The sequence below is a fragment of the Cyprinus carpio genome, chromosome B2 (genome assembly GCF_018340385.1).
Source record: "Cyprinus carpio isolate SPL01 chromosome B2, ASM1834038v1, whole genome shotgun sequence".
Classification (NCBI taxonomy): Eukaryota; Metazoa; Chordata; class Actinopteri; order Cypriniformes; family Cyprinidae; genus Cyprinus; species Cyprinus carpio.
Genome location: NC_056598.1, coordinates 20646345 through 20656708, shown reverse-complemented (window position 1 = coordinate 20656708; position 10364 = coordinate 20646345). Strand labels below are relative to the sequence as shown.

The 10364-nt window shown below is 35.9% G+C and overlaps 2 pseudogenes and 1 gene segment (V, D, J or C); all 3 read left to right on the top strand.

Moving 5' to 3' along the window:
- The first annotated feature begins 1448 nt into the window (after positions 1 to 1448).
- Positions 1449 to 2261, top strand: LOC122136370 (annotated as a pseudogene).
- A 4606-nt stretch (positions 2262 to 6867) lies between these two features.
- On the top strand, positions 6868 to 7573 carry LOC122136369 (annotated as a pseudogene).
- Positions 7574 to 8446: 873 nt separating this feature from the next.
- On the top strand, positions 8447 to 9071 carry LOC122136368. The segment is given in 2 exon segments: positions 8447 to 8585; positions 8701 to 9071. Coding segments are annotated over 2 exon segments (357 nt in total).
- The last annotated feature ends 1293 nt before the right edge of the window (positions 9072 to 10364 follow it).

The window sequence follows — 10364 nt, the reverse complement described above, 5'->3', positions numbered from 1 at the left end:
ACTTTTACTGGTACCAACATAAAACCAATGGATTACCAGTTTACATGCTCCATAAACTCTCGACTGGATCAGTCGGCAGTGAAAAAGAATTTGAGGAAAGATTTCATGCAGATCTCACAGTGGTGGTTCTACATTGAATTACACGATGGGCGAGACCCCCTTCAAGCTTCGTGGCGGCGGCACAGAGGATTATTATTTATTTTTTTTAACTGCTCGTGCCACCCCCCATGGGCGGCTGCCCGGTTCGCCCTTGCCAAAAACCGCTACTGAGATCTCAACAAATCCTCAAGCTCACTGACTGAAACACATAAACATCCTGACAAGAACTAAGAGTTCTGAAACGTGCAGTTGTTGACATACTTAACGTAAATATACATATTCAATGTGATTTATTTTGATAAATAAATAAATGTTTTACTGTTCTTTGAAACCATCACAGTGACATTGGTAAAGATATTTACAATGATATACCAATTTTTATAAGTGCTGCTCACTGCTAATGCAATATTTATTACTATGTGTGTTATGACATTCATCCTGTAGATCATATTTCCCCACACAGACGTCTGGTCCAATTATTACAGAATAAAACACTCCAGCAGCATCAGGAGCAGATTCACACTGATGTTTGACAGTTTTAGAGGATGACAGAGTCAAATAGGTATTTGTTTTGTTTGTTCAGTTTTTTTGCCATCATCATCATCATCATAATAATCCAGTTTTGCATGGGTAAGAGATCATTTCAGTATTATTTCAGTCAAAGTAAATACAAAGTAAAATACAAAGTAAAAATAAATGTAAATAAGTGACACTGTATATATAGATTTTATATGTAGATTATATATAGATGGTTTAATCACTTTATTGCTTTATTGCTTGATTAATTGAATCCCTTTTCTTTTTCCACAGAAATTTCATCAGCTGACACAATACAACCATTTACTTTAGAAAAACATGTTTCTGAGGGTGAAAATGTGACTCTGTCTTGTAACTACAGTACCACTGTTGTCACTGTAAGCTCTCTCCAGTGGTATCGGCAGTATCTCAAAGCAAAACCTACATTTTTACTACTTCTCACTGAATATTCAAACAAATCTGAGCCTGATCTTCGTCTGTATTCAAAAGCTACAAAAGAAATCAAACATGTAGATCTGATCATCTTCTCTGCATCTATATCAGACTCTGCTCTGTACTATGTGCTCTGCAGCCCTCAGTGACAGGAAACACAATACAGTGCAGAAAACGGTATTACATCCACATCACACATATCCAGCCCCCACACCAGCTAGTTAACACAAGGGTTAACACCCCTCTATAAAATTCAATATATTATTGCACACATGGATTGTTAATTTTGATACATTTGCTTTTTCCCAGGTGGCGAGGAAGGAGGGGCTTAAAGTACTGTATATCTGACAGTAGTTTGTCAAAACTGACATAAAGATCATTTCATCTGAGACTGTAAGAAAAAACACAATGATTCTCCATTCAGTTATTCTGCTCTCTGCTTTAGCATGTAAGTACCATTGTTTTTAAAACCATTACCTTTATGATCAAAGTGAAGAATTAAGCATAGTTTTATTATTTAAGGACTTAATATATAAAAAGTGCACTAAAAGTAGATTAACTATTTTCAGTATAGTCCCCTTTCAGATTAAAATGACAAACCTAACATTTCAGATTTATTTGCAGGTGCCAGTAACGGAGATACCATTAAACCAGACAAAACAGAGGAGTTTGTTGCAGAGGGTTCAAGTGTTAACTTATCCTGCAGTTATTCGTCTGCATGGTCTTTACTTTGGTACCGTCAGTATCCCGGATTCAGCTCCTGAGTTCCTTGTGCTCATCTCAGATGGAGAAAAAGAAGCTCAGACGTCTAAAGTGGATCAAAGATTCAGTACTAATAATAGAAAAGAAGAACAAAATCGTGTGGATCTAATCATCTCCTCTGTTGCAGTATCAGACTCTGCTCTGTACTACTGTGCTCTGAGGCCCACAGTGACAGGAAACACAAGAACACTGTACAAAAACCTGACTCTAAAAAGAAACAATAGTCTTCTACAGACAGAGAGAAATGTGACCCTTAAATTGTGAATTCCAGATTCCAGACCACTCTGGTATCTAAGCATTTTGCCAATTCAGAAAAGACTAAAACAATATGGCAGAAATCAACTTTTCACATGCACAAATGTGCTCAATACATTGTGTAAAGGCACACTTTCTTTAAATCATTTACTTTACTGCAAGGAATAAAAAAAAAAAAAAAAAAAAAAAAAAGGCACATAATGCCCATTACTAAAGGCTTTACAATTTAGAGATCACGCATTTGTTCAAAAACATATTCAGGCTAATAGTAATTTTGTGAAAAATGGTTTCCAAAGTAACAATTTTTAAACAATTAGAAACTTCATCCACAAGGGGTCAGCCTTGCTCTCTCCGTGCATGAGAATATCATGTGACATGATACAAACATTTAAAGAAGAGCACTATGAGATAAACACAGAGCAGAGTTGAGTGAATATTTGCTTATAGATCAACTATAGATAGGCTTTGATTTCCCTGTGTTTCACAGCACATTATGCTGGTAAGTACATATATATAAGCCTACTTTATAAGAAAAGAGTATACCTGCATTCAGGTTAATACATTTTTAAGTATACTTTCCTAATAATTCATGTTAATGACTTACTTTTTTCTGTCTATTTTTCCAGTGTCTTCAGCACAAGACAGTGTTGAACAGTCAGGAGAAATGACTGAAAGTGATGGAGATCAAGTTATTTTAAAGAGCAGGTCATATGGGTTTTTGAAAAATCTCTCTTTTGCAGTTTATAACATAGCTATCCTTAAATGAAAACAATCTGCAAAGTTGTTAATCAAAAAAGTGCATGATAAATAAAGATATTGTCTCTCAAAAGAGAGAGTCGGTTCTGAATCGCCGTAACGAGTCGTTATATTTTCGACTCTTTTGGCTGTTACCGGTGTACGTCACTGAGTAACACATTTGCATAATCCCCCCACGCCTGCCCGCGAAATACGAACAGAGTCTGACCAGCCCACAAACACTTTTGCTATTAGTGCGTTTACATCATGTTGAGAAGACGCGGTGGTTCAAGGATACCACAGAAATACAATTCGAGCCTTTTGTTGTGTGCTTATTTTATCAAGAACTGCTTCTCTAATCTGGGCTTTTATCTTCGTTGGCTTCTAATCTTCTTAATTTGGACTAACAAGCTCTCTGAACCACGACCTGTAAGTAGTACGATTGATACGTTAGGCGTACATTTTCAATTGAGTGCTCAAAATATAATTTTTTTGTGCCAATGTGATGTATAGTGCAGCTTTAGGTTTCCAGGTAAAGCACGATATTACTGAAGTAGTTCTAACAAATTCGCAGTGAACCTAAGAATATGTCGATTATTGTAGACTGACGTTGTTCTAATTACTTTGTTTAATAATAAAGAATGTAGTGTAGCACACAGACTTTATAATAATTGTGAAATTGCTGTTCATTGTGCTGCACTGGCAGTTATAGGGTTAATGCGGGGAGAGATGAGTGATTTCGGCTGGTGCTCCTGTGATACAACTGTTCTGCATTCTGATTAAAAAGTTAAGACCAAGCGTCTTTTGTCTGTCGTTCTTCAAACATTACAGTAGACATATTTTGGTTTACAAACTGTATTGTTTAATCAGTTAGTCAGTTAGCACTCGGCTAACGTATTCACCTAATGTTCACAGTTTAGCAGCTAAACTTTAGCTGTGGGCACGATTCGCTTGCATAAGTGTTTTTGTATTTTATGTCATTATAAGTACGGATTGACTATATTATTGTTTTATGTAAAGGTGCTTTGTCAATGGTAGCGCTGGCTAACTGGCTCAAGGACTCATCTCTGTGCCAATCACAACAGGTTTGGCCAGCTGACCAATCAGAGCAGAGTAGGCTTGAGGAAGGGAGGGGCTTGCTCCGAACTTGCTTGAAACGAATCATTTCCTAATCATTGGCAAATGACTCTAATATTAAATGTATATTCTGAGAAAATTACAATGTTTTCTGACCTTAGATGCATTTAAACCTGATGTAGGGGACTCCAATACAATATTGGGACACTTTAAAATACCATATGACCTGCTCTTTAATGTGTAATTATACTACTACTTCCACAACTCACTATCTCTTTTGGTACAAACAGCTGCCAAACAGATCACCAACATTAATTTTGAATCAATACACCACTGAGCCTGATTTTACAAAGAGATTTTCAGCAACATTGGACCTCACATCAAGAACATTTCCACTGATGATCAAGGATGTGCGTGTGTCTGACTCTGCTGTGTACTACTGTGCTCTGAGGCCCACAGTGACTGAAACACACTCAACACTCATACAAGAACTCTCTTTCCTAAAATCTGTGTGCAAAGAACTGAACCATAAAGCTCCACAGAATTGGAATGACATTTTATCCAAGTTTAAATCCACAAATTGGAACTTGAGTGCTGTAAACTACTAATATATATCTTAAAGAATTTTTAATTATTTAGTGCTCATCTCTATAAATGTAAATTTTACATAAGGTCTATACCATAAAATGCTATTCATAATCTTCTGTGAGCCTCCATAAGATCTTGCATCAGACTGAAAGAGGAGATCTGAGCTGATCTTGTAACATTTTCTTGACTGTCACAAAGCTCAGTCCTGCTGTAGTGACACACACATTTAAAGTGATACTTCATTTAATCATTCTGCTCTCTGCCTTGGCAAGTAAGTGCATTTGTGTGTGTTTTGCATGCTTTTGCATTTCTAATTTGAGAATATGCATATAATATTTTGTCAAATGATTTTCACATCTTACATACATAATGAACTTTTTCACTGAAAATATAAACTTATTACATCCTTAAATAATGTAAAGAAATTCTGCTACTACAAATTAAAATCTCATCACAATGATAATGCAATATTAATATTTAATATAATTGACTAGTATCACTTACTGTATGTATTGAACAATTTCAAATCACTGTTATAAATCAATTTCAGCACTATTTGAAAATTAAATGTTTTTGGGGTTTTTTTCTCTCTCTCTTTTCCAGCTGTGAGTTTTGGAGACGTAATCACACCAGAAAGCAACTGAGGAATCTGCTGCAGTGGGTTCAAATGTTACTTTATCCTGCAATTATTCCTCTGCACAATCACTTCAATGGTACCGTCAGTCTCCTGGATCATATTTCTTGTGCTTATAATAGAGAGTGTGAAAGAGACTAAGACATCTGATGTAGATCCCTGGTTCTCTACTAAACTGAAAAGAAAATTAAGGTGTGTATCTGGAGATACACACCTTGAAAAGACAGAAATCTGATGCATTTGTACTTACATTAACTTACATGTACTTACTCTTTTATCACTGGGACCGCTCCATGTTTTAATAGCAAACGATGTGTTTATAAAACATTCGTCACTGAAATGACAGAACACACAAACGCACTTGCTACACACCGTTGCTGCCCCGGAAAAACAAACTGCATCCATTGTTCGTGTAACACTGGGTTTCTTTTAGGAAGCTGAACACGGTAAACTTTCCCTCACATCCAAAAACACACTTATTTGGAGACATTCTCGAACAAATCCTATGCAGTGCTGCCGAGGATTTCCAGATGAAGCGCAGTCTCGCTCTTCTCTGGTCGACGTGTGCGTGGGTGCGCTTTTCTGAGAGAAATGCTCATATAAGGAGTTCCACCATCGTCTACGTCATTAAATCCACAATTAAAAAAAAAAAAGGGGCCGAAACTTGTACCAACCCGGAAGTAAGATTTCGGCACAGAAATTCTCTGTCATTCATCCAAATTATTTTTTAAAAACTTTGGCCATGTTTAGCATGAGAATCCATCTCTTTAACACTGTGAACAACTCTGAATACATGAAACACCATTGTAACCCCCCTTTAAAGAAGAGCTCTGTGTGATAATCATAAGTTTTATAAGTTTTACCTTATAGATCAACTATGTTTAGATGGTCTTTGATTTCTCTGTGTTTCACAGCACATTATTATGGTAAGCACATTTTTTTATTTTTCTGTATACTTTAAAAGAAATGCTTTACTTCCAGGTTACTAAATGTTTAAGTTTAATGCTAATCATTTATGTAAATGACTTACATTGTTTGTTTGTTTTTTTGTTGTTGTTGTTTTTTTCCAGTGTCCTCAGGACAGTTCAGTGTTGAACAGTCTTCAAGAGAAATCCCTGCAAATGAAGGTGCTCAAGTTATCTTAAACTACACTTATACAACTTCTGGAACTCCAGATCTCTTCTGGTACAAATATTTTCCAAACAGATCACCAACATTAATTCTGAGTCAATACACCACTGAGCCTGATTTTAAGAAGAGATTTTCTGCAACACTGAACTCCACATCAAGAACATTTCCATTGATGTTCAAGAACCTGTGTCTGACTCTGCTGTGTACTACTGTGCTCTGAGGCCCACAGTGACTGAAACACACTCAACACTCAAGGTGCAAATCCTCATGCTATTTAATTCTGTCCCACAACAATAATATGCATATAATTAAAAAAAAAATGAATTATTTAGTTAGTGCTGTGCAAAATGAATGTCATCAACTTTATGAGATCTAAAGTATTATAACAACCAAAGTATGAGGGACAATGTAGTTCATATTCTGCTTTTTGTGTTCTGAGGACTTACTGTATGTATATTATATGACAGAGTTACAGTAGTAAGTAACCATAAGAGGGTACAATAGGATGTGAATATTAATTAAATGATCTAGTGGTGTATAAAACAGATCTAATCTTCTCTCTCAAAGAGCTGTCTGGAAGAGGTGGGGTTTAAAGCACTTATACCTGATGTGATCTTTAAATTCAAGTCTGTTAGAGAGAGAATACGAAACACACACAATGATGCTCCATTCTGTCATTCTGCTTTCTGCCTTTGCATGTAAGTATTAAAATGTTTTGTGTTTTGCAAATCAGTACTCTGAGCAGCCAGAATTGCTAATTTCTTCTCAAAATTAAGTATAAAGTGTTCTTTGTGTAGTATATTGCATTCTATACTGATACATCTAAACTGAATATAGATTAAATTTAAACACCTGTTCTTTAAAATTTGATTTACTTTTGCAGATGCAATGCATGGAAATGAAATCAAACCAACCAAAAAACACTGGAGTTTGCTGATGAGGGTTTAAGTGTTAAATTATCCTGCAGTTATTCATCTGCATTAACTCTCTACTGGTACCGTCAGTATCCCGGATCAGCTCCTCAGTTTATTGTGTTCATCTCAGATGGATCAAAACAAGCTCAGGAGTCTAATGTAGATTCCAGATTCACTGCCAAAGTCACCAAAGACAAAGAAAGCCATGTGGATCTGGAGATCTCCTCTGCTGCTGTATCAGACTCTGCTCTGTACTACTGTGCTCTGGAGCCCACAGTGACAGGAAACACAAGAACACTGTACAAAAACCTGACACACATCATTACATCTACATCACACATATCCAATCCCCATATCTGCTATAGGTAACACAAGGGAACACCCCTCTATTCAGCAAAAAAATTATAGATTGTCATTCACAACATAAAAAGGTGATACACAAAGATTCGGTTAAATGCTTCTCCCAGATATTCATAATCTTTTATTAAGCAACCACGTTCAGAAAAAAGTGATTTTATTTTTTTGGCCACAAAAGTAATTACTTCAAAAAAGTACCTACTCAAGAGAGTATGCCATTTCAGATGCAGCTATGATGTTATTTTGTACACCCTGAACAAGTTTTTATAAAGGTAGGATTGGTTTAAATAGTGTTTTTGAACAAATGCTTGAGTGTACTGTGTTTACCATGTTGTCATTGTCACATGACCTATCAGCATCAGTTGCATTCTGTCACTGCCATTCAAAAATCCTCTCCCATGGCTTCATGGGATATTAAAGTGTCCATCTTATGTACACTTCAGAATCACGCCAGAAGTAATAGGGCATTAGGATACATTTTGCTGAAACACACTCAACACTCATACAAGAACAGAGGAAGTGCTCAGTTATATGACGAGGTGAAAATCCACATGATACTGATGCACATTCATCCCATATGATATTGTTACATTTTCTAGATGGAATCACAAAACAATAAAGAGAGTAAAATTCCCAACTCAGACACTGAATGTTTCCATCAGACTTTATTTCTCTTTAATTGTATTAATACATTAAAACAAAATTACTAATTAAGAAATTAAACTTAATTTTAATGTTGAAATTATTTTGCCATAAGATGGCAATATACACCACAGATTCACAGATTCATATTATCAAGCCTCATTACAGGATCATTAGCTCCTCCTTTTTATTTAATTAATAACATGCCTTTTACACGTCTGCTTCTTTACCTCTTTTTTTCATTTACCAAAATGAGCATCATCTCAACAGAGAGCAGGAAGTTCCTGATTGATTGTATGATTCAGTTCCTGCAAAACTCATCACAATCATCACAACCCAGAGAACAGAAGAGCATCAACAGAACTGATCTGACTTAGAAAACATGGACAGACACTTGGTACTGATATTAATCATGATTTCAGGTAAAATACCCTTTGATGCCAATGCTAAGGAAAATAGATAATTAAGTGTAATGTGACTGAATTTAACTCGTGTGCTTTTTAAAATGTAAGCAAATATTTATTTTCATGCTTGCAGGTGTGATGGCTGCAGACCAGATTGGGCCAAACAAGGGTACAAATGTCATCAGTACAGAAGGAGAGTCTGTGACAATGAGCTGCACATATGATACAAGCAGCAGAACTGTTAGACTTTACTGGTTCAGACAGTATCGTGATGGAGAACCTCAGTATTTAATGTGGAAAGAGGCTCGAGCATGGAGTGATACTGGGACCCCAGCTGAACCTCGCTTTCAGTCGACTACATCAGAAACATCCACTGAACTCATTATTACTGGTGTAACTCTGTCAGATTCAGCTCTCTATTATTGTGCTCTAAGAGTTGGAGCACAGTGATACAAAGTCTTTGTGAACCCGTACAAAAACTCAAATTAATTTTTCACTTTAATCTCAAGCCATATCAAACCCCACAATCTATAATTCACACAATATAATTACACTTGTGGAAACACCTGTGTGAGAAGTTGGATAATATTTATTTTTAGAATATTTAATGTTAAAAAACAGAGGTAGACATGAAACAATGCACAACAGATGACTAACATTTTTAAGTATTTTCATACTTCCAGACAATATAATAAATTAGGTAATTTCAGATAATAGCATCATCATTGTATTATATTTTTAAGATTACTATGTATTTATTTTTTTATTGTGTTACAATTATCTATTTAAGTATTTATCACAGTCAGCGAGATGAAGATGTCTTATAATCCGTGGTTGTGCTGTAATTTTAGTGTTTATTCATTAACTCAGTTCAGTAAATTTTAGGGGTGTGATGAGATCTGATGTGTCTCGCGAGATCTGACTGGTGGCATATTCTCATGCAGGCCTTTCAGATATTTGCATTACACTGGTCCTTTCACCAATGGTATGTAATGTAAGATATGTACCGTATTTTTCGGACTATAATTCGCACCTGAGTATAAGTCGCATCAGTCCAAAAATGCGACATGACGAGGAAAAAACATATATAACTCGCACTGGACTATAAGTCGCATTTATTTAGAACCAAGAGAAAACATTACCGTCTACAGCCGCGAGAGGGCGCTCTATGCTGCTCAGTGCTCCTGTCACCTATCAGATCGGCTCCATATTTTACTACCTGCAGTTTGTAATCTGCAGAATAGGATTTTCTTTTGGGGGGCATTTTGTTTGCATTCAGTCTTTCTCAGTTGTCTTTAAGTTAATATTTCAGTTAACAGTTTTCAGTTGTTTTCAGTTAATGTTTTCAGGGGTATGCTACTGGAGCACTGAGCAGCATAGAGTGCCCTCTCGCGGCTGTAGACATTAATGTTTTCTCTTGGTTCATGTCAAATTAATTTTGATAAATAAGTCGCACCTGACTATAAGTCACAGGACCAGCCAAACTATGAAAAAAAAGATATTATGTTCACATCAGGCAAGTGGTCGCATGATAAGCGGGAAAATTATGCAGTGAAGTCTTTAACCAGTCATAAAAACAGAATTCACAGTTTAACGCAGAATGTCACAGAATTTCTTGATTAAAATTTTGAATTAGGCTAGTTAACCAAAAGTAGGTCATTACACTTAAATCAAATCACAATATGGACTAGTATCTGTAAATATAAACCCACAAAAGTCGATTTAAATATGAATCCTACATGTTCTGCCTGTCTCTGTTAATGAATGCAGACGCGCGGTTTACTACACACACACACA